Genomic DNA, 27,976 nt, shown 5'->3' on the forward strand with positions numbered 1-27,976 from the left:
TAGCCCTAGTAACATGTTCAGGAACTCCTGTCTGGTATCTTTTGATGGGGAGGAGTTTGTTAGTGGGTATAGTGGGTACAGGAGGCCTTCCTCTCCAGTTCCTTAAAATCTTTCATTTCTACAGTAACACACAGTACCTTCCCTGCTGGAGTGCAGACTTTGTATAGGGACATGAATGGTTGGTTTAGAGTGAGTCCACTAATTAAATCAGTATTCTCTGTGCACATTGCTGGAGCCCTGGCCAAAATAATAGCATAATTTACAAAGTTCTACCATTCTCACCTGTCCAACCTCACCTTTTTGCTGGAGTTTTCCACCTGCATAGCACAGCCAGCAGGACTGAGGATGATCTGCCCACTCAGAAGCCCTAATTCATGGTCTGATGAATGAATTACAGGGACTGATTGAGATGCTGGTGTTACTTGACTTCTGATACCTCTGATAGGAATATCGTAGTCTCTTGTAAAATGTTTGTACTTGACTGTGAAACAAAACTGCCAAAATGACTGGCATGTTAACAGGGAAGAATCAGGTTGCCACTCATACCCCTTTTCTCTTCAAAACAAGGCATTACATGGCTACAGTTTCCTACCCTGGAACCACCTCCCAGTTTTTCAGAGTGTCTTACTAAATATTTTAAAAATCTATCATTTGGGCATGTTAGCAATACGGCCTCAGACTGGTGTCATGCTCCTTTCCATATTTCATCAAACTGCCTTTGCAGAAGGTAAGACTTGTGTGCACAGCCCTCTCACAGTTTCTCAGGCACTAATACCCAGTTGTAGCACAGCACTGCGAACCCTTAAGTGCCTCTGAAGAATATTGCTGTGAACAAAATCAAGCCCTCATGAGAAATGCCCCATTGAGTAAGACTAATGGTCCATTTAATTCACAGCAATTCAGCTGCTGCTTGGGGAGTCAAGCGAGCTGGCCACTTCCTGAAATCCGTTCACCCTGGCTGCCTGCTCTATGGATGTTAGGGGATTCTGCTTCATTTAGCATTTTGTTCAACGGGAATAACACACATGCTTGTGTATAGTGCAGGAGCAATGCTGATAGTCTGGGGAGCATCAGAAGGCATAAGCTACATAACTTTTATGCAAAGGCATAAGCTACATAACAGCATTACTTTTATGGTTATCTATATTTATCTGCCAGCAGCATTCTCCTTGTTTGCTGGACAAGCATGAATCTTCCTAAGTTTGTGTGTTACCCTGCCTGTCATCTTTCTCCCTGAGGTTTCTACCACTGACAACTCAGGGTGGCTTCACCAGGTTTAGCAATAATGTCAGCTGTACTGTTGGGTAGGCAGTTCTATTTTAGCTATTGGGCTGGCTAGACTTGAGCCCCATAGTGAAGATGGACATTACATCTAGAGCAAAGATGATGACACTTGGGTAAACTTTCTCCTTCAATGCAAAAATTGTTCCAAATATGGGATAGTGTAGGGAAAAAAATTTGTGCACAAGATCAAAAACTGATCCTTGATGTGTTAGAGAAGGAAATAATATAGAAAAGTTCTCGACTCACTCCTAGACACAATCATATTTATTTCTCTACCAGATGTTTGAGACAAAGACAAACCATCTTTTACAGCAAACATTTTGCTCTCAGAGACACACAGTCTACATTGAGTACCCTGAATGATTCCTGGCCTGTTCAGAAGCATCCCTGGCTTCTCCTCAGCAGGGCAAATTACTTACCACTGCAACAGTAGCTAAAGTAATACAAAGGGTCTAGGATAGGGGGATATCTTCTTTGTAGTTCATCATGGAATGACTTCTTTTAGAATAGAGATTTTTGAACTTGTGAACAGGAAGCTGCAGGGGATGGGGAAGGAGGAAATAAATTTTCTTCAGTATGATTTTTGGGTTGACCACCCTTCCATTTTTAAGTTCTTGGCAAGTACTAATTCGTTGTTCTACACTGCATATCTTTCAAGAAGACATTTGTAAAGAGATAACTGATGTCTAAGTATTTGCTAATGGGGGAGGGATGGGACACACTTGAATCCAGAAAGTCAAAGATGCAGTGTCCATGATTGCCACAGAAAACCACCAGCTAGCAACTGAACTGGAAGAAAGAACCACAAAATCTTGTTGCTCTGTTAAAACACATTCAATCTAAGTTGCAATCTTAATTTCTATTTTTCTCTGTTGTTTAGTTGGTTTTTTAATTGAGTTTTTTGTGGTTCATCTGAAAATTGTAAAAAAAATTAAAACCTGAAACTATTTTTCTGCGCCCAAGGACAGACCATGCCTGATCTCATTTTTCTTTGAAATAATTGAAATAATTTTTGATCATACAGTGAAGAATAGAGTACGTGGTATGAGGTGTTGCTGACAACACTGGTTTTTAATTTCCTAGTTCTTGAAACAAAACAAAACTTGTTTCATTGATGACTTGTGATTATGTCTACTAGTTCCCCTTCCCTCTGAGGGGGGGTGGTCAAACAAGGAAAAGAAAAATTGGTCTTAGCTATATTACAGGATGACAGAATGATGCTCACCCTCAGCATGCCTTCCAGAGTTGTCATCATTTTCTTGTCCACATTACCAATCTGCTCTTGTACTGGTGAAGTCTCCTGCTTCAGGCATGAAGACAACATCAAATTTTCACCCAGTATCTTTATTACACTCTTACCTTAAAAACAAGCTAAGCTGTTGAACACTCTTCAGAAGGCTTTGGCAACACATTGTATTATTAGTCAAAAAGTAAACCTTTTCACCTAATCTCTGAAATGGCATGTTTCCAGAAGAATGAGATTAACACACGCTATTGCAATCTGAAGTTTAAATGTGTAAGGATAAAACAGGAACATACACAGAACTAAGGCAGTCTGAAAAATGTTCTTAAGGGAAAATGCTTCTTGAAGTTATGTTCACACATTGTGAAATTAGAGGTTATTTTCTCCTTTAATTTTCTCTTACTGCTTCCATTCACTGTACCAGAGAATATAACCCTAAATGAAATTTGAGAAATTTGGTTTGTTTGTGAGGGGTGGATTTTTTTTTGTTCTTTTTGTTTCTTTAGAGTTTTCAAGTGTCCATGCAGAGCTAAAACCAAAAAATAAGTGGCCCAAGCCACAATCCAAAATGTTGGGTGCAGGCAGAAGTTAAAAGCAGACACATCATGATGAAGCTTTTCTGGATGCAGCAAGCCCTCAGGAGTCAGAAGGGAGGCTGACACATAACAAAACTTACATGAGATGACTTTCAGACAGTGTTCAGATATTGAATAAAAATTCCCTAATTAAATGGTATAAAAATATATATTAATTGATATTCTCCTAACAGCCTGCTCACCATGATCCAGGAGCTGGAAGCTAAAACCAAGAAACGTGTCCCTCTTCAGCAACAGATTTTCCAAAAAGGTTTTTTTTAGCAAGGCAGAAATGGAATGAAATAGCCTTGTTGCAAGGCACCTCTCTTCTTCTAGTTGGATTACTCTCATATTTAGAATTTGAAGCACAGCAATATACTTTACCAAAGCACACTAACACCAGTTTTAAGGGTCTAGTATATGTACAGTTCAACAGCCCTCCTCACAACCCACAGAGAGCTAACCCTTCTCATCCTACAGCAATATATTTTGCATCTCATGATGTTGCAGAGGGCAGACAATGTTTCAGTGAAGTCTCATCTTTGAAGCGCTGGAGTAGGCAAGGCCTTCAAGAAAGCTGAAAAAAGTCCCTAAAATTCTGAAGGTTAGAGCTTCCCTGAAAGGGTGTGAGTTAAAGGAGTGCCTCTGAGTAACACATTAAGCTTTTATTTCAATATTAGTTTTGTAGAGTCTCAGGCCTGCTCTGCTCTTACCAAGTACTTACTGAAGCAAAGTAGGAAATACAAGTATTGTTTTTCTTTAATATAGTCTGTTTACTGTCAGAATACATATAGTTTTTTGATAACAACTTATATATACCCCTTTCTTATTAGGGCATGTCTAAACTGGACAATAAAATTATGTGCTTAGTTATCCAGTCAGAGCCAAATAGCTACCAACATAAGAAATCGATCTTCCCTGCCCCAGGCGAAACACCTAAATTGCAACTTTCACAGAAGACTTACATGAGCAGGTGCCCAGGTACTATTGATTACTGTAGCTCCTCCTGTCCCCATCAGTTTTCAACAGATACCTCTTCAAAGACTGAAGAACAGCACCACAAAAGCCAGGGGACTGATCAGAGATTTTCTTCTAAAGCTGCCACTAACAACTGCTCAACCCTCTCCTGTCAATGCCAGGGTTTCTCTTCCAGCAGAATCATAGTTCCCTACCTGACTTATACACAAACTCCATGTCAGATTTTGCAAAAGCATTCCTTTTCTAGGACCACTTGTGCCTCCTCTGCTTAGGAAATTGACTTTCCTCAAGGAATCATTTCACACCTGTGCACCGTGGTCTTTATAACATCTGTTTCTAGTAAATGATCAGCTGTAGCTGGAGGAAACAAATAGGTCTTTTCCAGGCTCTTGCCATATGCTGCATTTATTTTACACCTTAGCAGAGGTTTTTGCCATCATAGATTTTGTGGACCAGAGATTTTGGTTTGTTTTTTTTTTCATGTTTCTGGTTGACAAAACTACACTGAATTTGTAAAGGCAAAACTTAATTGAGACACTGACTCAGTTTTCTCGTGACCCCCAAGTATTTAGTGATAATGAGAATTTCAGGCATTTGTACTTCCTTCCTACACCACTGTGTGCTCATTCTGTCTCTGTGCCTCCACGCTCTGCTTTTGCCAGTTCCCCAGTTCCTTGCTGTGCTGCTTTTTTTTTTTTTTTTTTTTTTTTTTCCCCTCCTGTGTTGGCTAATTTTTAACCTGGATCAGTTTCCTGATCTGGTTCGTAGGGCAGCCCTACAAAAGACGTGTTAATGCAAATGAAAGAGCTGACAGGAGTAGAAATAAGTGACTAAAGGAGGAAATGCTTCAAAACAACATTGTTGCCAAATGCTTTGTCATGTAGAAAAGTCTCCAGGCTTCCTTTTATCGAAGAAGAATTGGCCATTGCTAAAATGCAAACCCTGCTTGCTGTAATCAAACTCTCATGCTTGTAGCAGGAAGATTACTGGTCTTGGAGCATAGACCACCCCTTCATTTTTCACGTGACATAACGCTGAAGTCTCCACAAACTGTATGATTCATAGTTTGAATACAGAGTACCAATGCTTAAATAGCTAAAAAGAGTCCCTAAAATTCTGAAGGTTAGAGCTTCTCTGAAAGGGTGTGAGGTGAAGAAGTACCTCTGAGTTCCACATTCTGCATTAGTACCTTGCTGAAGTGCTTATGAAGTAGTAGCACTATTCACTCAGACTGTAACTGTTATGAATCACAGCTACTCAGCTGTGATGATGTTTCAGCAACAGCCAAAATACTGCTGGCTCTGATTGTGAAACCAAATAACAAAGAAGTCAGATAAAAAAAGCTAGACTTAAAATACCAATTAGTCTCCTCATACACAATGTCCTACTTTACTCATCCAAAGCAGAGCTGTACATAGCATGCTGATAAATGTTTTTACTGATTACTGCCATATATTCCATCCAGCAGCTATGATGTGCAAAGGTCCACAGCAGAACTGAATTAACTTTAGCAAAGTTATTCCTGGTAAATACAAGCATCAGAGGATGAAATATCCATAGAGAAAAATTTGCAGAGTGACCTATATGCAGTGTGCCTTTGGAAGCTTTATGTACCTCAGGCTCCATGTGGTGACCTAAGACAGAGTGATTCATCTGGGGTACACCAGAACGCAGATCTGCAGTGTGTAACTATGGCCTAGTGCTGCTCTGTGTGAGTGATAACTCTGTGATTCCTTTGGGAGTGTGTGTGTTTGTGTAGCCTCAGCTTCCCTGGCACAGCTGGCAGAGTGGGAGACAGCACACAGGCTGCTGCCACCAAGCATAGATGTGCTGTGATGGATCCTACTCTGTGGTTTTTCCTTCAGCCACATGTTCACACGTCTGCTAAAAATGCTGTTGTGCAAGGCAGGTTTGTTCCACTTCAGATGCTCACTGCCTCCCACTTAATACTTCTGTTCCTTTGTGCCCAGGTGAGTGGCCTTGCAATCCACACCAGCTTCTGGGTTGCTGAGAATTTCATAGAGCTGATTTAAGGGCAAGGAGTCTACAGCTTTCATGGAAAAACCATAGGTGTACCCTACACTTTGCAGCCTATTCAGAGGTGATCCATGTCCTCTCTGGGACCTAGCATGACAGGCATTAGACAGACAAGCAGAAATTTTTTTTTTTTTTTGGTCCCCTTCCCGTAATGAGTCCTCAGGTTGGTTTTCATAGGACTGGGTGAAATTTGCAGAAAACAACTCCAGTTCAGTTTTGGCTGAATTTAGTCTTCCCAGTGAGGAACAGTGAACATAAACTAGCTGGAACCAGCCTATGGCTTATGAGTGGTTAATGTGGAGTTCTCATTCTGAGGCAAATTATCTAACTGCAATGCTGCATTAGTGTGAGAACTGCTGGGCAGCTGGAGTACCTGGCTTTAAGAGAAAGGAAAACAGCAGGAATGAGCCAGCCCAGTTCATCCTGTAGTGGAGCTTTAGGACCCTAGGCATTTATTGTCATTCCTAACCTGTGACCCATTTCTAGAGCTCCTCTCTGCTCCAGTCTTCATGGCAATTGATATATAACCTGGGAGTCTTTGGCATACCAAGATTTTGACATGTTAAGAAAATGGGAAGCTGCACTTACAGACTGGAACTCAAATTTTCCCTTAGCTGCTTCCTGCTCCCTGCCTTGCTGCTTTGGAGGAAAAGGAGTTCTTCCATTTAAGTATCATCTTCCACTACAGGTCTCCCTAGATTTGCAATATGGCCTACTGACATCAGCCATCTCATTTCTCCCCAAGACTCTGAGCAGATTAGTGGTCAGTGTGGCTGTGTCTCTGTTGAAAGAAAATATTTCTAGTGAGGCATCTCATCACATCTGCAATACTTGCACTATTTTATGGTATGAGCAGAACACCTGCTGAGCAGAAAAGAGAACTTCCAGTTTATAGAGTTTTCACACAGCTGGATTTTTGCTGGAGAGACTGATCCATGCTCTGACCCATCTGTTCAGATGCAGACAAGTTTTATAGTTACAGGGTGAGGACACAATGTTGCCTTTATTGGCTGAGGTCTGTAGGCACAAGGGATGATTTTTCCCAAGGAGTTCTAGCTGTCACTGCAGCCAGCCCCTGGTGGTGTGTACTTTGAGCTCAGCTGGGCTCATCTCCCATGAATGTTTTCCTTGGCCAGCTGTCAAGGAGGTGCTGATAGGTATCATCTAATGTGAAGCAAATGAGAGTACCTTCAAAGCCAAAGTGATAAGGTCTCTATCCACATCATCCGACCAGTTATGTAAATATATGAGTGGTCAAAGCAAGTCCCTTGCCCTGCTGCCAAAGCCAGAAGAAGTTGGGGGTGAAGCTGGAGGATGCAACCAAGTGGTGTAGAATTAGAAAGAAGTTTTGTTTTAGACCTGACAAAGCAAGATGATCAGCAATAGTGTTTGAACTGTGCAGCTTATTCTCTTTCCATTACTGTAGACTTCTGCAAATGTTCATATCCCTCCTGCCCACTTTCTAGCTATGGCTTTCAAGATAAAATTCACATCTCTTTCTGAATGGTGTGTCAGGCTGTAAAGTGCTATATTGATATCAGCGTAAATTGCAAAAGAATGAAGGGCACAGGGAGGCACACTCAAGGTCTGTCACCCTGCAAATGCTGTAAGTCTGCTAAGGACTTTGAAGGGAGAAGATGTTCTGAGTTGGGGAAGCAATGAGGGACATTAGATCTGCATTCAGCTGGGGCTCTACCATTCCAAGGCAGCCATTTAACGTTGTCTTGGTTTTCCTACCGTCTTAGAGGTACAGTCCTTTACTTAACTCTTCAGATAGCTTGATTTCTTAGTGTTTTAAGAGGACTGTGTAAAATTTAAATGGAAGGTGATAGGAAAGAACAAAGTGATATCCTAAAATGCATAGGCCATGGATTTTTGGATGACTTGAAAATATCATCCCCCCCTGAAGTATATCTTAGTAGCTCCTAGGTGGAGCTTTTACATGTGGCTGACTTGAATCCAAATATTCAGACCCAATTCAATTAGAAAACGTAACCAGCTTGGATTACCACTGATTTTATCAAAAATGTTCAGTTGTTCCCACACGAATGTGAAAAATAATCTGTCTCTTAGGTAGACAATTTTTTAAAAAATTTATTTTCTTTTTGTATAGGGGAATCCAGACATAATGGGGCTTTTTCTACTAAACTTAAGGAGGAGACTTGTATCAGGAAGGCAACTGTAAGGAACTCTGATCATGGCTGCACTGTGAATGTTTCTTTTCCAAGCTGAAAGCAAAAGAGGTAGCCACAAGAGGGAGGCAGAACTCCTATGGCAGTATAGTAACCCTAGCAAAAAACAAATCAGAAATACACTTTCAAATTTTCCTTCCTTGAGCTAAAACTATGCAGTAGCCTTTGCATTGAGAACAATAATTGTTGGCTGTAACTCCAATGAATGTAGCCTCAATGCATGGTAAATTACTAAATGGTCAATGTAAGCTAAAAATTAATAACTAATATATCATTTTCCTAAACCTAAAATTTAGGTAAGAAACTACTTCAGGAGAGATTGAAACTGATTATCATGTGTTTTTTTGTAGATGGGAAATAGGACTGCCCCCATTATTTAAAGGCATATAGCTGTATTTGTGCCAGGCTCTAATACAGAAAGATAATTTTGTTTCTGAAGAATACTTTTTACAACAATTTGCTTCTTAGCAAATACATGGTAAGGATGTATTTAAACAGTTCAATTTCCATAGCACCTCAGCAAACAGATAAGGAACTAGCTTCAAATGGTGCTATTATTTATCCTATTAAGTACTTTCACTGGGTAACAGGCCTTCTAGATTCAGTGAGCTCAAAAGAAAGCAATTTGGATGGAGGGAGAGGGTATGTCTGGTGTCTAATTTCTGCTCCAAGGACATAATATACTCATCAGAATTTAATAAACTGCAGTCAAGAATTGACAAACCTGGTCAGTACTCTAAACCCTCAAAGTCTTCAATCCTTCTTTTCAGTCTTTAATTGTCTCCACCTCTGTACTCACCCTCTAGGTAGCCTCAAACAAGAAGAAGAAAGGGATCCCAAACCCCTTCACTTCCCAGCAGTGCAGTGCTCTGAAAAGTGCCCAGCTTTATAGTACACAATGCTCCTTGTGAGCAGAGCAGCAGGTTGGAATCCTCAAGAGAGGGAGAGTAGGGGAATATCTTGCTTGAAAACCCAAGCTGGACTTGGCTGTATAGAACTGTGGTAGTTTGGGTCACACACAGGAACAGTTGGTGTTTGCAGACATCTTTCATGCAAATTTATGAGAGCTTCTGGGAATTATGTACTTCCAGAATGAGGCAGCAGCTGCATGGGGGTGGATGAGACAGGATTAGTGGGCTTGGCTGCCTGGACTTGGATTGAGCCACAGCAGCTTACCTCAGGCTGGTGGGGAGTGGCTGTCGCTTTTAAGAGTGTCCAGAAAATAAAAAGATCAAACTTTTTTGTCAAATTGTTCTTTCCATCAACGCATAATTGTACATATCCTTGCATGCCTGTACAACACACACAAATGCTTTTGGTTTTTTTATAGAAAATAGTTAAACATTATCCTATTACAGCATTTTTGTTGGAGGTATTTGAAGTGCTTTATGGATGTAAATTTAAACTGAGTATGTGCATGACTGTGCACACAGGTAAGGATACTTGGGTGAAAAGGCTAGTCAACATCACTGAAAAATTAATTTGTCTGTTGTCCTTTTCTCAGCTAAACATGGAATCAGCTGAGGTAGTCAACTCTTACACCCAGTTTTGAGATCCAACTGATTTACAACGGGCCAAATTCTGCATGGAGTTCATAGTCCTGATAACTGGTGAGGCTTGTGATTCCTTGAGGCTGCTTGGTGCAGCAGGTCAGCAGCCCAGGCAAGAACCTGGCAGTGACCGCTAGAGAGCAACAGTCCCTTCACTTCTGAGAGCCCACGGAGTGTGAGCACGCTGTAAGTGCCTTGTTGTTCCCATCTGTGGTTCACTTCTCCAGGTAACAGCCGTACCACGGACCCCAACTCACCAAGCAGAACTGTCAGTCAACTCACAATGTCATCACGCTGTCTGCTGGCCCTGAACAATTTGAGAGCTGATTTTAACACTGTGGTTCAGATCCAAATCTAATTCTATTCGTTCAAAAGCCTTCCAGTCTTCTGTAATATTCATATTAATTTTTACAGCATTTGTTCCTTTGTTCCAAGATCAGTATTTGTAGACTGGGACTCCCTAAGTCACATTTTTTTGCATAGTTCCTGACTTGTCACAGGACTTCGTGAGGTATTAGCACCCATTTTTCTCTGCTGAGATTGTAACTTCAGCATATCCCATTTTACCACCAGCACTCCCTGGGTCCTCCCCTTGCACCGTCACTTCCTGAGAGGCACAGCAAAGGGTACCTGTAAGTGTGTGGGGAAAAAATCAACCAAACCTGCTGCTTCCTGCAGTGAGAAACAAGGTTTGGATAACAGGGAGATGGGCACAGGGGATGCCATAGCAGTTGAACTCCTAATCTCAGTTGAAAACTGTCTGCAGTTTTGGTTGGCCTGAAGTCAGAACTCTGCTATTCTGTCTGCATCTGTGCACTGACACGAGGTTTTCCCACTTCATTCCCTTTCAATCTGAGGACTCTCTGTATTAGTACAATTACTGAACTGGCCATGCCCTAACAAATTTGTTTGCTTCCACAGAGGAGCTGAGCTCTCCTTTTCAGTCCTGCATCAGGAAAACCTTTACAAAAGAGGCTCCCAATTTAAGAAGTTACTTTCAGCTGTATTCAGCCTGTATTCAGCCTTTTCCTTCAAAAGCTCTTTAGGCTGAGCTGACTGCTCCCGGTTTATCTACAGCCCCTGGGGTAGAAACAGCTGGGAGGCTGCAGAAGGCCCCCAGATGGGGAAGCACCAGTCTGCCCAGACCTCCTGAATCCCAGCATGTGTCTGGCACTTGCTGAATTACCCCAGTGCTACTGAAGGCAGTACTACTGTCACCCCTGTCCATTAGGCCTTGCTGTCCCATTGTTCAGAGCTGAGAAAGACACCTTTCATAGCTAGTGTATTAAATACTATTCCAATTACTTTTTCATATACAGCAGTTTTGCTGTTAGGCTTCTGATACTGTGACCAAGAGAACAAGAGTTTTTTCTGGGACTGGTGCACTTCACTTTTCAGACACATCTGCTGTGACCCACACCTGCACCTAAGCTGAAACAGTGGGCTGCTCCTCCATCTTTTGCTTCATCTCCAGCTGACCTTCAGCACTTTTTGTCTTAAAAATTTATAACATATCTGGACTAGTCAGGGTGGGCAATCATGGCGACTAAGAGTACTGAAAGAAAACTGTGGTTTTTTCCTCTCCAAATTGTGTTATCTCCCTCCAGTGATTTTTTGTTTGGGTACACACTGCACTGGCACTCTAACCTCCCAATCTCTTGTAGGGTGTTATTTTGGCTTATCTCTAAAGACTACACTGTTGCCAAGGAACTTTGAGCTCCTTGGTTTTAAAATGTCTGGGTTTTTTTCTCTAAATTTTTCTTTTTAAAAACATTATGCATATTAGCAAGCTATCAGGATTAATAAAATCCTACCCTCCTAATTTTATATGTTCATTTCCAAAAGTCACTGAGTATCTGAATTGTAGTAAAAAACTCTTAGTACTAACAGCTACTGAATCTTAACTTTCCTTGTTTCTTCTGGCTGACCAGATTTACTCTTAAATAACAAATATGAGGCATCATACCTTGTGTGCCTCCATTTTCTGATACTGTAAAATGGCTGACATACCATCAGTTGTACTGAGCTCAGAGCAAAACTCTGAACAGCACTTATGATGAATATCTGATTTTATTTGGCCAAGAGAAGTGCCCAGCTCTTCAGTCTGATACAAGGAACGCATTCTGAGAAAAACAACAGACTGAAGTGGGTCTCAGTGACTCTGAGAGGAGTGGAAAGATGTGTGAAATGACACCTGGCTTACTGAATTTTGAAAGAACTCAGAGAATCATTGCAGAGGACTCTACATACTTTAGACGTGATACTTGCTTTACAAACATGTTCTGCTCACTCTTTCATGTACTTCTGGTTTTAGTGGTCAAAGAAGAGACTACTGAGCAGAGGCTTCAATCCTAATTACTTTGTTTCCAAATGCTGGACCATCTTCCATATTATGTTAGTACTACTTCAAACTGTTATGTGGCTCAGGCTCTAGGCCTGCTCCGTTTGCTTTGCAGTCTATTGTTCAAGCTGCCTGATCAAATGACGTTACCTCTTTTCTGTATGTAGTCCCTAAACTTCTAATTTATGTTGTCCTTTATACCATTCAAAAGATTCCTTTTCCTCTTCTGAATTCAAGACCTCTGATTTATCAAAATATACAGCACATACGACTTCAATTTCACAGTGAACATGTGGATATGCTGTTTCACCTTAACATTTATTTAAATTTTCATGTAGTTTAAACAAAAACATAACATCCCATTTCAACTGATATATAAAGAAAAAAAATAAACCACTTCTACGAAGTTAGCCAGTGTATAGACTTACTTATTTTACAAAATAAGAAGGTAGGAACATGTTACAAAATAACAATTAAACCAATCAATGTCAATAGTGCAAAGAATAAATTGCAAGTATGAAAGAGAGACAGGGAAGGAGGGTAGGACGGATGGGAGGATGGATGGCTGAATGTGTGAGGGGTGGCTGGCTGACTGAACAAAACAGGAGCATTAGGAAGAGCTGTGCATGTTATCACACAAAATTTTGTATCTTAGACATGTCATGATGTAGATTTAACTTTAGTGGCAGAAGAGTGTAAGTACTTCATCCACTAGGTGATCTCTGTGTGCTGTGAATTCTTGTGCTGGTCAGTTCTAGAGATTAATACAGCTATGCACACGAGCTGCTAAGAGTCACTGAAAGAAATTTTTCACCAACTGGAACAAAGGTGACCTATCAAGGACTTGATTAGTGCACTGAAGGGCCAAGGAAATGACTGAGAATTTTGTGCAAGCAAAAGAGCAAGCACCTCCAGGCTGAACTTCATACACCTTTTCCACTTGCTTTCAAGCCCTTTCTCATGCAATTGCTGTCTATCCTGGGAGGTGACTGTTCAAGAGGGAGTTTTAGCAGCTACTAAATAATGTGGACAGATGTTGGACATCCTATCAAGTAACTGTCAGCCAGCAACCCACCAGAACAGGAAGATTATTTCTGCAGTGTTTATAATGTTACTGCTATATCTGACTCCTTCATAGGATGACTAAATTTAAATCTAAATAAAAGAACCAAAATAACATCAGTCAGTTTTAGTATTTCCCAGATGAATTCACCCATTTTCCTTTGCCAGCAGAGTGTCCATAGTTAATAAATGTAAGAGATATTAACTAAAATAACCTCTGCTGCCTGGAGATATTGTTCATCTTTACCCCTTGTGATCAAAGACACTTCATGTTTCTAGGCAAAATTCCATACAATACCTCAAGTCTTACCACAGTACAAATATTAAAACCCTAATGAGAAATAGAAAGAGGACTGGAAGTGGTAATCACTTCAGGGAGTAAAGGTATGCTTACCTTGAAGGCACATTTCCTGCAGGGAGTGTTTGAGTACTACAAAGCTTTCAAATATACCAAAGGACAACAACTGCATCTTTCTCAAAAGAAGCAGTAATCTGAAACTAGTCAGATTTTTCCACACGATTAAAAAACAAATAAAAATCCCCACTACAGGCACTGTTTGTATCTAAATAATTTCTGCTACTTTCAAACTCAAACTTCTTAGATCTTTTCCCTTCACTCCAATCAAGTCTGTTCAAATTAGTACTATACTCACATGGGTGAAGAGTATATGTACATAAAGTACATATATGACAATGTGTAACACTGAAAAATTGGCACTATTTAATCAATGAAAAACAATGGAGACCTCAGTAAGGGCACTTAGGATCCCAGTGTTCAAATTCTCAATGCTTGTAATGGTGCTGGACCCAAAAAATAATTCAGTTGAGACACCTAGTGACACCAACAATAGACTTCTTAAAAATTTTGGTTATTAGCACTCTTTTGAAAAATCAAACTACTTAGTCCAGTCCTTAGGAAATAAGGAAATTAAGATGTTTTGAGATTCTGGCTGGGGTATTCATCCTTAACACTGAGAACTCAGTGGCAGGTACATCTAAAAATCTCTCCAGAGATAAGAATGGATTAAAATAACATTCATATAAGCCACAACACTTATCCAGTTTTGCCTGCATAAATTCATGATGACTGGAAGAAATACTTCTGTGTACAACTACACAAGAAAGTTGAGAGTCAGGTTTTTCATCCATTGATTCTGAATTTAAAAAAACCAAAAAAACAGTGATGAAGTGGTACAGAAATTAAGTAAATCCATAAAGGTCTGGTATTTTTATCTTTCAGTTACTGGAACATAGAATATTCTGTGGCACAAGTATGATAGAGGCTGAATAGTTTAACAATTCAACATTGATGGAATATTATATTCCTTTTATTTTCTCCCCTCTTAAGGTGTACAACATAACTTTGCTAACTTGCATGACTTATTTGTGTTTCCATGAGCTATGGGGCAATAGGCAAAAAAATCAGACACTGAGCCTGCAGTTCAGAGTAGAAATATCTCCATTTCTTTCACAAAACATTCTCACATTTCCTCAGTAACATCTCAGCACTGCTTCAGCTTGGTTTTTGTTTGTTTTTTGTTTTTTTTTGCTTCAGCTTGGTTTTTGTTTGTTTTTTTTTTTTTATTTCTTGATGGTGGGATTTCAGAAACTGTACATTAGGAGCTGCAGTGAAAAGCAGGAAGACCACTCAGAAATTCTTTGACTGCCTTTGAATGGAAGTTTTGAATTTTGAAGAGGAGTTGCCATGCAACTCATCACAGCCAGCCTGTGCCAGAGCTGAGAATCAGTCACAAATTCAGCCCTGTGCTCCCAAGTATTTCACAACCTATACAAGTTATCATTAATAATACCAGAAATTTTAATCCATTGATCTCAAAATTCTTAATAAAAGTTAGTAGCATTCTTCCATTTACAGAGAGATGTTGCAAATGCTTAGTATTAACTGGTGTGCTCCAAGGAGCATCCTGGGCCCAGAAGGGCTACCTGCAGTGGAGTATTACAGGCTTGTCAGTAAGTCCTAGAAGGATTGAGACTTTACATATTTACACCATTTACATGTACACCATTTACAGTGGTGTGCCTGTCCAAGTATGAGTCACTAGGGTGATGCAGGCTTGAAATGTAGGTGCATATAAAAAAGGCATTTAAAAGTTCCCTACAATTTATTTTAAATTCTACAACTACCAGTTTCAGGCTCAATGAAATGAATTTCATTATTTATTTGTGATTTTAACATTGTAGTAATTTTTATAGGAGTCACAGTGAAAGTGGTAAATCAAGAGTGTATTAATTTTTTTATATTAAATGTAAAATGAAATAAATTTATAAAAAAGCATTCCTTTTAATTAATTATGATTTTAAATTACATTGCCAAAGTTTTCCAAATGTGTATTTTATAGTCAGTAGTAACCTTTCAAAAGATAAATGATTTAATAAATTACTTACTTTACATTTAACATTACGAGACAAAATATTACATAAGCCACAGAAACAACTAAAAATGGGTACTTGTAACACTGTTTTCTCTGAAAATGTGTGTGAATGAGTGATTTATATCTTCTGCATTTTTATTTAGAAAGAAGTTTTAAGACTTGCTATTACTTCCAGTTAAGTGGGGATAAAAAATCTCCATGAGAGAAGCTTGTTAATTTTTGGAAAGAGATTTTGGAGCCCAGTTAATGGGAGGAGTATTATAAAGATACAAGTTACTTATATTGTAGGTTCAAGATAGAACGTGAAAAAAATATTGTGCTGGTCAGACTTCCAAGGATTTTCAGGAAAACAAATATTTTCTGTTAAAGTAATTGTATTCTGACATGTTCAATAACCACCCATTTTACCCATCCAAGAAAACATACAAAAAACCCCCAAGCCCAAAACTAAACCCCCATGTTTTTCCCTTAAATATCTTTCAAGGCAGGAATGATCTAATCTTAGCAAAGTCCCTCTGGTACCTCCACTACGGTAACACACATTCCCTATTACTAGCAGCCACAACCATGTTCAGTCAAGATACCAGAACGGCTCAGACTACAAAGTAAAAATTGTAAGAAATTGCAGAGGCTTTCTTGTAACTTGTGCAAACCCTGTGAAAATGTGCACAGTGACATGTCACTCAAGGGATGACAGGAAGGGCTGAACAGAGGGACAGCTCTGTGATCAGCTGTCCTGTCTGTAGCTCATCTCCTTCAACACAGAGACCATTCTCTTTGTTTAGGATGCAGAGTGTGTTGATTCTTCAGAATGATGCTCAGGGTTTTCACTCTGTGGACCATTTCAGAAAGGAGATTTTATATAATTTTCCACTCCATCCTCCCTGAATTTTATTTGGCAGTTCAGAAGGAAGCAATTCAGTCAAAGGCCAAACCAAAAGGCATTGAAAAAAAAATGCTTAATGTGGGAGGGCAAGATTGTGAGATAAAGCCTGTTTTCTGGTGTGGCTGAGATGGTTGCCAGACCATACTTGAGTGCAGAACCTAAATGGTGAAAGGCAGAAAAGGCAGGCTTGACTGTACAACTGTACTGGTTCCAGCAAAAGCCCATGGATCCCCTCCAAACAAACCCTGACCACATTCTTCTCAAAGTATGGATCATCAGAAGGAGAAAAAATTACACTCTTCAGAGCATTATTTTAAAAGTAGTAGTCCCTAATTTTTAAAAGAAAAATACCCAAGCCCTGCAAGTCCTTTCTTCCAGGTCTTTAATTTGACCACCCCTCATGGGACTTGCAGACTGATCTTCCTTTACTGTGTAGCACATTCATTGACATCTGCAGTACTTTCTCCCTTCAGATCCTCATTCAAGCTTTTTTTCTGCTCTATTTCGACCTGGAAGAATAAAAAGAGGAAGAAAATTTGTAATGAGAAAGGAAAATAAAAGATTCACAAATCTTTCTCTGTGGTGTTCTTGTGTTCAGGCGAAGAAACTCTTGGTGACCTGAGAGGGCTGCGAGGAAAAATAGACGGAGGATCAGGGAAAATTGGATTTTATTTACTATAAAGATTTTCAGTCTAATCTAAGCAGTTCTACAATTCAGCAGTGTCATGAAATAATTTCCAAAAGAGATAATGTCATGCAGAGAACTCACATGACTTTATATTCATTACCATTCCCAGCTGTACTTTGAATTCAAGCTCAGGACCAAATCTGCACACGATAGGTGGCTTCCTATGTGACAGCAGAAAATCAGCCTTAATTATAAATTCTGAGAAGCCTGATGTATAAAGCAAAGAGAGTTTTTAAATGATCTAGAGTTTGAAGAGACCCATAAGGATCATCAAATCCAACTGCCTCCTTCTTGAAGCATTGCCTAACACCACCCCAAATCTCAGCACACTCCCTGCTGTCTTCAGGCTCAGAGGTGGCTTTGGCCTACAAATATCAATTTGGATTGGGACAGGGCCAAGGAGATCTATGTTTGGGTTCTAAATTTCTCCATGTCCAAAAACTCAGGAATAATCCAATGTTTTAATTCTAAAAAGGGATACTCAGGAAGATCAAATATTATCTCTGGAGAATTTAGGAAACTACTAAAAATATAATTAAAATTACCAGTAAAAATATTTGCCATGAGAATCTTTTCAGAATCTCTTTATCATTGCTCTCAAAGAAGGCAGTGTAGGATGCCAAATTCTCTGCTGAGTATTCAGCTAACATGCAAATTTACTGAGATATTTTGGCAGGTATATACATAGTGCACTTTCCTACCTGCTCCTCTCCTTAGGGCAGACAGAAGAAAGAAGTATTTAAGCAGAGAAATACTGTGGTTCTTTTGTCTGCAATAGGACTCCCACGGTAGCACTCCCACTAAGGAAGAGCAGCAGAACTCCTGTCCAAACTCTCCCTATCATCTAATCTCCAGGAGTTGGCTGTGTGCACGCTCTTCCACAGGCAACTGCAAGCAAATTTATTCCATCTTTGCTGAGATAATCCACTGCTTGTTTGCCATAAATCAGCAGCTGCACATGGGTAGCTACTGTACACAGATTGGCATGAACCAAATTCCCACCTCTATTGTCCATGGTATTTTCTTTGTCTGCCCATACTTGCAAAACAATGAAGCATGCAAAGTAACCATGGTGATTAGCACTGCTCAGTTTTACCTTGTAACTGTAGTGTGCTGAATAGTTGACCCACTTCCTGACATCGGTCTTGTCCTCGACAGAGATGGAGCGGACAGCGGCTTTGGACGCAGAAGTGGTGGGCATGTCAAATTCCACATCTACGTAGCGGACAAAACTGGAAGGCACTTCCCGGTCAGAGCCAAGCTCTAGGTGACAGAAAAAGCAGTGAGGATGGCCAGAAGCTGGAAAAAGAGAGTAAACAGTCATGAGAGTTGTGTCAGATGAATCAAAACACAATGCCGAGGAGAAAGCAGCATCATGAAGCTGCAGGAAACTGAGAATCTCTCTAGGTGAATTAGTTCACAGCAAGTGTCTTACCTGCTTCAATGTGGCTGAAGTTACCAAAGGAATTAAACAAAATGCAAAAATGATTGCTAATCACTCTAGTTTGCTTTTAGAAGGTGAAAATACAAGAAGTAAATCAAGCACAGTAGGGTGAAAGTATTTGTCCTCTTGATTCCCTCAGTGTCTTTCACATGCTAAGTACATTGTGGCACATCCTTCTGAAATGCTGTGAAATGACAGTAAGGAAAGACAGAATTTGGAAATATTTGATGTTTATTTAAAATTGTAATCCCCATTTTTAACAGAAGAAAATGTACTGGATAAGGTTAAATAACTTTCTCGTGTTCAAAAAGCAAATTTGTGCAAAGCTTTAGAATAACCATTTATTCCTCACTGGAACCCATGACAAGATGGCTAGTCATTAAGGATGGCAAGGAGAGGAGGTAATGTTTAGGTCTGCCATATGTAAATAACCCTTATTATTCTTTCTTCTTTGTTTTCCTGGACAGCAGTGATGTTTAAAAATTAAAGCAGGGACTTCTAGTCAAACTAAGTCGGCTTTTTCTCTGACTGCTGCCAACTCCTTAAGGTCTTGAGCAAGTAATTTAATGTCTCTGCCTCAGTTTCTCTATTTGCAAAATGAGGATGAAAGCCTTCACAGCCACACAGGGCTTTCTGATTGAAAGGATCCCATTATCTACGTATGTGTAAATGAATGTATTAGTAAATGAATGGAATCTTTGCCTGCCTTTATTACAGGCTTTAGGATTCCTGAACACTTGTTCACTAAGAAAGTTCTTCTCCATGCAGGTCAGCAAGGTGTACAGGACAGAGACAAGGAAGGAGGAAGGCAGACTCAGTAAAGAGAACTGGGTGGGGAAAGCCCAGAAGCTCCCACTGGGAAAAGCTGGAATACACCTGTTTAGCCCAAAGTCAGCCTTGTTAAAATGAAGCCTGAAAAGCAAGATGTAGGATTTTGAAGTATGACTTGTCTTAGTAGGATGAAATTAGGCAGTCTTTAGAGGGCCTAGGCATTGCAACTTGACCTCTGAAATAGAACTGGGAAAAAAATTCTACTCGGTGTAAGTCTGGGTAAGAATTTCATCTAGAGCCAGCCTCATATTTCAAAATGGTCTAGCCAAAGTTCCCTCACTGCTGGAAAGTTTGTAAAATAATGTGTGTGCAGCAAATCCAGTGAGAAGCTGTGCAGTTCAGCAGAGACCAAGGATATGTAGCACCATAGCTGGAGACAAGTTTTGAATGAATGGGTGCAGTTATCAAGCAGATATAGAAGCTCAAGTTCTTGCAAGCATTAAAAATACATCTGCTTTTTATCAGGATTAATTATCCCAAGCAGAGTACTGACTCATTTGCCCTGGTTCTAGAGCAAGGCAGGATCTCTGTTTGACAGCCCTTCCTGGCTTTTCATACATGGACATTCTCCTTCTGGATCAAGAGCTGTGGTACACAGCAGGCCTTCCTGCTGGTCCTGCCCACCACAGGAGAGCAGCAGCCCCAGGAGCTCTCAGAGAGGTCACTGTGCCCTCCAGCACTGCAGTGCTTTTGCTTCTGACCAGTTCTTGAGCGTGGCTGTGCTGAGCACAGCCACAGTGGCAGCACAGTTCAGGATCTGACGTGGGGCCCCTGGGTGACACAGCACTGCTCTCTGGTATTGAATTATGAAGATGCCTAAACCTGGGTCCAAAAATCTGTGTTCAGCACTCAGTACTGGCAACCAACCCCCAGTCTCAGGCTCCCCCATCCTTTCATATCTCTTTCCTCACACTGTACCCTGTCAGCAGACTCCTCATTGTAATCCCTCCTGCTCACCTGCTCTGATATGCTTTTCCTCTCTAGTTTGCTGTGGGTTGCTCCCTCCTCCAGACTGGAGAATGCCAGCAGCCCAGGGAGGAATGGCTCTGTTCCCAGGTGCAGGCCACATCCACAGCTGCAGAACGTTCAGCTTGTGCTGTGACACTCCTGAGCTGGCACGTGCTCAACTGCTTTTGGGGGGATGTGTGTGAAGGTATCAGTGGGAAGTGTTCAACTGGGCTTGAGCACACTGCAGGCCAGGTGCTTTGGAGAGCTGAGCTTTTCAACTCTTCATAATTTCAACTGGACACTTGGTAACAACCCCCCCCCCCCCCCCCCCGCCCCCGCAAAATTGCATAAAAATTATGAAAGTTATTAATTTAAACCAGCCCAGTGTGGTAGATAACAAGATGAACAGATTAAGAAAGCAACTCCTTCACTGAAGTTACTGCCAAATTACCTAGCCCATCAGTGTTCATTACTGTTCTGGGCATGAGGCTCACAAGGCACCACTTCTATAGACTGTTCAACAGGCTCATTCAGAGCTCTTTCTCTAATGAACAGGTGAACAGGTACCCTTCTTAGGAAAATCAGGAGGAATCAACACACTGCTTTTGTTTTGCACCTCTTGTTTCCTTGAGCTACTATCAGTTTGTTCTGACAATCAAGGATCTGATAATTAATATATATGCAAGTGTAACTGTGATTGGAGAGAATCTGTTCCAAATGACTCATGACACTCCAAATGTCCCAACATGTTTGGATTAAAAGATATAATCTACTTCAGAAAGTATTCCAGGCAGCATGCCTGGGATCCACAGCCAAACTAGAGAAAGTTTAAATCCAGATCCAAGGCTCTGCATAGATGTTACATCCCTGCTTCACAGAAAGAGCATTTTCCCATGATCAAAGTCTGTTTGGATGTTTCCCTAGTATTCTATTGGTGGATTTAAGAAAAAAAAAAAAAAAGAACACGTGAAGCCCAGCCAGCAGCAACTGGAGCTGTAAACAGGCTGCAGATAGGCATTCTTCATCAACTCCTTTGTTCATAACAATTTTAAATATGTCACAGGCAATAAAGTTTACCGAACTGTAAAAATGGACAAATATTTGCTATGTGGATTTCAGCAATGTGCTCGGTAGAGTCCAGTCCCAATTTTTTTGCTTAGGACAAATCACAGTCAGAGTATGCACTGTCCTTCACTTGTCACATGCTTTTCAATGTTCAGTCATAAGCAGATACTTTGGCTACAAAATAATACAGACAGTGCTGATAACAATGTCTCCTAGAGAGAGAGTGCAAAGGGCCCCATCCCATTAGAAAGCACAAAAAGAAAAAATTTAGATAAGAGTGCAAAGCTGCTGAAACAATTCTTAATGATCTGGGAGCTTAGGATGCTGCAACCTGCGTACAAGCAGTGAGTTATGGCAGGGACACGCTCTCCTGGGGACAGCAGGTTTGGGGGTCATGCTCCTCACTCTACACAGAGACTGCACCAGTCCACATTCAGGGAATGGAGTGAAGCACAGGAGGCCCAGCTGGCTATCTGGAGACCTCTGGAGTTCTGGGATTGTGTTTGCAAGGGACTGTGTGTCAGAGTGTGGAAAGTCCCAAAATGTGTGCCTACATACATACTCCTGTGAGCATGTCTGGCAGACAGGCACATGTGCTGGAGCACATGCAATGCATATGCCCCAAGTGGTGTGGACCTGTTGTGTGGCCTCTGGAGGTAGGTGGAGCTGCAGGCTGTGACCACCTGCAGCACTTCCCTCAGTTCCAATGTGATGCCACTACTCCTCCCCTGCTCTGGAGTCCCAGGCATCAAAGCAGGTCATTAGCAGGCCAGATATTTATGGAAGACCCAGAGTGCTCTTAGGGGTGAGTTACAGGTATCACAGTAAGAGAGCATAAAGTGTGAGTCAGTGGACTCATAGTTTTGTGTTTAGTGCTTGAGAACTGCATCATTTATGACAACTTTGCAAATATATGAAGTTGGGTTATTATATGACTTGTAGATGGGGCTGGATACAGCCAAACGTGCACGAGGCTGGTAGTTAGATCCCATATGACTATCACTTGGGCAAAAGCATATGTTGTCCATCAGGCAAATCTAAGAGGGAGTGGGAATGAATCCTTCTGAGTGCCACTTAATACACCTCTTTGTTTGCCATATTCTTTGAGAAAGGAGAACCATGGGACGAAGTACCACCAATAAACAGAAATAGTCCCTGAAGGGCAAGGTCAGATTTAAACTACTCGGCCTGCCCTGTCATCACTCTGGGATTCCCTCCCTCTCACATACCTCATGTGTCTTGGCCAAGACCGTGCTTCCAAGGCTCTTCCTTTCCCTGAAATAACATCTGATCTGACCGGAGGGGTGAGGACACTTTCTTCCTCTCAGGATGTAAACAAATACCAAGTGCCCTGCGTTTTGCATGATGACACTGATGGATAGATGCTCTGTGGCAGGGGTCCAACAGCAGCAACAAATCTGTAATGTATTTCCTTCCCCCTGTCACAGTGTATATACAATAAAGAGTCACAATGGGAAAGAAGGAAACAAGAGGCACAGATCAATATCTCCCTCAGAGTAGCAATGAGTAAGGCAGCATCACCTTGCAGGAGGCAGCAGAGACAGGGGTTTGCCTCTTCTCCTGGTTTGCTACTGGCATGTTCTGTGATTATGTTAAAGTCTGAGGGCTTTCGTTTCCTCAGCTGTGATGTCTGTATAGTACACTGAGATCTTTGGAGAGAAGATACCACAGAAGGCCCAACTTCACAGCATCTCGTTCCCAGAGCCCGTGCAGATGGCATATTGAAATTTTCTTCATAAGCATGTTATTGCTCATAAACAGCCTGGGGTGAATTTTTCACTGCTGTATTTCTCTCAAGTTTCCAAGCTCTGTCTTCTTCCACCTCAGTCTACAGCAAACCTGGAGCCTTCCCTTTTGTCAGTGATATCCCTCCAAAGTTGTAACCCGTGGCGTAACCCATAGTGTCCTTGGGCTGAAACGTGACCCAAAAGATTAGGACATTTGGATCACTGTTTTGCTGACACCCTAACTCAAACTGAGGAAAAACATATAGAGAGTGCCAAGTCTGGTACCACAATGAACTCTTCAGGGAACACTGAAACCCTCCCAGTGACCCAGATGCATTACTACAGCATTAATACTGAAAAGTCCATCTCATTTGTAAAATTCTAGATCAGATAGGTCAAGAAGTAGAATTCACTACAACTAAGAATAAACCTGAGTTGTCCAGATTTATTGTGCACCATGGATGACAGGCAGCAAACAGAATGACTGGCAGAAATGGCCAAAGGGAACAGTAGCTTGCCTACATCATTTTCATATACGTTACTAGAAATACAAAGACTTGGGATAGAAATATAAAGTGGGTTTAATGTTGGTATTCTCTCTTCAGGTTTAAGCTGTAATTCCCTGTCTGCACTGATCACAGAAACATAGCCACAAAATGGTATTTGGAAATGTCTGGTTTTTTTAATGGTTGAGCAATGTCTTCTGTTCTCTTACAATCCCCATTTCAGATAATTCAGAGGCATTAATTGTGGCATATGCATTGAAATATGTAGCACTGTCCCAGTATGCTTGGAAAAGATATCATATGTGCTTGAGCACAGCAATATATCTGATCCTGTCATTCAATCCCATAGCACAGAATCTTGCTTTTGCAAGTTACATGAAAAGGCTCTGCTTCCAATCACAGTACTGAGCACACAGATGTTTGATGCCTAGGTTTCATAATCAGAGAATCACAGAACCATTTACTGGAAATTATCTTTCGGATTATCAAGTCCGACCATTAACCTAGCACAAATCTAGTCTATCACTAAACCATCTCCCTAAGTACTATCTCTTTTAAATACCCCAGGAAGAGACAGAATACATATTTTTGCATCTAGAAAACCTAAAACTGTTTTTATCATTAGCTATATTTGTAGTATATGTAAAACTATTACAATGAAGGGTCAGACAAATACTTTGGCATACTACAGAGGATGATATATCTCTCACCATGTAAACTCAGTATTTCTTATCTTTCAAAAAACATAATTTGTTTTAGTTTATTCCTGCAGAGATGGTATATGGCACTCACCTGAGTTTTTGTCAGGCAGTCGGTTTATCCTCCATACGATGGAATTAAAGGCATGCTCGTATTTGGCAGTTCCCAAAGTTACTCTCATTACTGGCTCAGAACCAGACAGACTGGTTGATCCAAAAGTGGCTCCCTTGTTCACCTTGGCTTTCAAAGATTTCTCCCCCAGGACACTCTCCCTGCGGAAGTTCTTCACCCACTCACTTGGCACGGGGTAGCGGATCATCACGTTTTCACAAGGGACCTGAGTTAAAGGGTCATGGTTGGAAGAGAACCCCGTGGACATCATCAGCCAGCTCTGCACCTCCACCTCAGCACCATTGATGCTGGCAGCTGTCCTCAGAGTAAAAGGCAAAGTTTTCTCAGCAAAGACAGTCCTGAATCTCATCAGTTCAAACCGACAGGCATCCAAGGGGTTGAACATGATAATACGGGAGTTATTAAACACATCCTCATCCACACATGAATGGAAGCGGCAGCTGTATAATTTAATCCACTTAGTGGTAGTAGTGGGCATAATATCCTGCCTTGCAACTATTTCATTCCCTTTGATCAGGATATCATTAAGGCCCAGTCTGCATTCTGCAAGGCCAGAAAGGAAGCTGAGAACATAGATATGAGTCAGCACACTGTGCTGGAGAATCACACTATCTCCCTTGGCCAAGATGCCATGAAACTCATCCCTGACATCCACAGTGATTTCTTCTTCTTGATAATTCAGTCCCACCGTGCTCAGATCTGTTGATGAAGCTGGCAAGTTCATCAGTGTGTCTTGCACAGCAGTAATGAAGCTAAGGAAGTCTTCATAATCTGTAGTGCCAAGCTTGATAATTTGCTCTCTCTCCGCAGTGTGTGCAATGGCTGGTTTAGGCTGATACTTCTTTTTCTCCTTGTATGTTGTGCGATCCAACCGCACACTGTGTATCCTTCCATTCTCATCGTAGTTCTGCAGCTTGCGCTCTGAAATCTCATGATTGATTTCAAGTTTGAGCTCCCGAAAAGGCTTCTCTAGTCCCTTCTCATAAAAAAGCTGTATACATCCACTGTTAGTCAGCTTAACGTATATTGGTCCCCAGTGCCTCGATGACATAATGTTCTTCTTCTCTGGGATCCTCAGCATCATTGGCCATCCATCCTTTGGCTGAGCTGGTGCCAGGTTAAATAAAGCTGCATCCAGATCATATGGCATCATGGGGTCATCATCAGGCAAGGTAGAACTGCTCACACCATCTGGATCTCCAATCTGGAGCTGTTTGAGCTGCTCTACAACAGCTGTGTGTGTTACAGTCTTGTTTGCCTCATGGAAATTGACAGTATCAGGCTCTTGATGGAGAATAATGAGAGAGTCTCTTTGGCTTTTGCCTGGAGCACTGGAGACAGAAGAGCTTTTGGAACGCCTCTCTTGCTCCTCAAAGAATGAGCTGAATGGATTGATGGGTGAGGGTTGGACATCTCGAAGAGATTCATCGAGAAAGGGATTAGTAGCACTCCACGGTGGTGTTTCAACAGAAGGCAACTTGGTTAAAGAAGAGAGATCTAGTTTTTGAATTTTGGAGAGGTCTCCCAATGTACTTTTAGGACGCTCTCTTTTCTTTAAAGATGTAGTGAGATTAAAGTTAACATCTGGAGCCTGTGTTTCTGCAGGCGGGGTATCTGTTTTCAAGGGAGAAAGGCTCTGTGGTGCAAAACTGACTTCATTGTCATCAAAAGTCACCCAGCTGGGAAAGCGAACTGTGGTTGGGGTAGATGAATGGCCATTCATGGAGGTGTTGTTCAGCTGACAGTTGACAGCCTCCATATCTATCTCTTCATCTTCCTGGAGAGACGAGGAGTTGTCTTTAAAAAAAAGAGGGGAGGGGAGGAAATTTCAGCTAATTATTCTGGAATTACCTAGTTTACTCCTCAAAAAAACCCTCAGAGTCTGCATGCTCAAGGAAGGCCTATTCACATGTTGGGCAAGAATAAGATAGTCAAAAGACTTGGCTTAAGTGCTGAGGAGTCTGACAAGAATTAATTAAAAGATACACAGTTGAACACAGAAAAGAAATGCATAGAGACATATTAAAGGAATGACAGCAATGATTGTACTGATCTCATCCCAACATAATGACCTAAAGGAGAAACCACATGTCACGGTGATTTTTTAAAACTTCCCTCTCTAAACTTTCAGGATGCATTTCTTCTCTACAGTTATCTTCTGTTATTTGCCTGGAATGTTCCCTCACTCTTGTTACAATTTTCCTCCTTTTTCTCTCCCCATACCCTTTGCTTCAGAGAATAATCCAGTAGGAAGAGGAATGAACATTGAGGAAGAGCGCATCTGCAATCTGTCCCCAGTACTTGTCTGTGCATGTGCCATTACCACAAAAGCACATGGGGTATGGTGATGGAACTACAAAAGGTGCCCAGGTGTGATTTTTCCCCAGATGTGTTCAGCAAAGAGACTCTTTGTCGTACCCAGCATGCAAGACTCTGACAGTCCTTGGATGTCTCTGGAACATCTCTTGGGGAAGCTGTGCTCTAGGGATATATGTTAGGATAAGGAAAAACATGGTTTTAACTTATGTTGTGGAAGCTGTCCTCATCCTCTCTCAGGACATGGCACCTTTGAATGCTATTTTCCTAGTCTCAGGCTCTGCCAATACACTTCCTTCACAGTGCACTATTTCAGTCCCAGCTCTTCCCAGAATTGTTGTAGTGGTAATAAGGTGTTTTCCAAAATGAGCACAAATTCTCAGTGTTAAGAAATGCAATGATCTTCTTTCCATTTTCTTCCTACTGAGCTAATGAATCAGAATGCTCTAAAAAATGAGCAGCCAGCATGAAATTATACTCTGTAACTGCACCATGTTTGTTCTACATGACACAGCAGTGCTGGCATTTGTGCTTTTTGCTTCTCCCAGACATCCCATGTTTACACAAGTCACTGTTCTTCAGTACAAGCAAGAAGTAAATGTGAAATGTAGCACTGTGGTATAACTGTACACCTGTGATTTGAGTCTAATTTACAGCAACAACACCACCAAACTATTTTAAGTCATTATTTAAATTGCCACCAGTTCCTAAAACAGATGAGCTTGATTTCCATTCTGCCTCAACCATAACAGACAATTTGAATTTTTATTTCAGCTACCATTTAGAATATGAAATAGGGAATAATCATGCTAGCTGAAGTGCTGCCATGAGCTCATTATAATGTCTTGGCTAACTTGATATTCTGGTCCTCTCATTCCAGTAAGTTTACCCAACTTTCTGATCTAAGGACAAAACACAACAACCAAGTTCTAAGGGTTATTACAATTGAGAACTATATATGAAGGTGAATGATACCAATTTATTTTTCAAGCCACAGCAATACAAAGCAATAACAAGAACAGACAGCTTTTACAGACTAGCCATGCATTGCAAAACTG

General features: G+C 41.0%; 1 protein-coding gene across 1 annotated transcript in view; it reads right to left on the reverse strand.

Annotated features, from left to right (window-relative positions):
• Window positions 1–12,499: 12,499 nt before the first annotated feature.
• Window positions 12,500–27,976, reverse strand: part of STON2 (stonin 2) — a 68,001-nt gene continuing 52,524 nt past the window's right edge. The window contains exons 5-7 of the mRNA XM_036384142.2: window positions 24,564–26,399; window positions 18,326–18,528; window positions 12,500–17,050 (exon numbers count right to left, since the gene is read on the reverse strand). Of these exons, the coding sequence (XP_036240035.1) occupies window positions 16,967–17,050; window positions 18,326–18,528; window positions 24,564–26,399 (2,123 nt within the window). The 3' untranslated portion in view covers window positions 12,500–16,966. The remainder of the gene's footprint in view (window positions 17,051–18,325; window positions 18,529–24,563; window positions 26,400–27,976) is intronic.

This window comes from Molothrus ater, chromosome 6 (assembly GCF_012460135.2).
Source record: "Molothrus ater isolate BHLD 08-10-18 breed brown headed cowbird chromosome 6, BPBGC_Mater_1.1, whole genome shotgun sequence".
NCBI lineage: Eukaryota > Metazoa > Chordata > Aves > Passeriformes > Icteridae > Molothrus > Molothrus ater.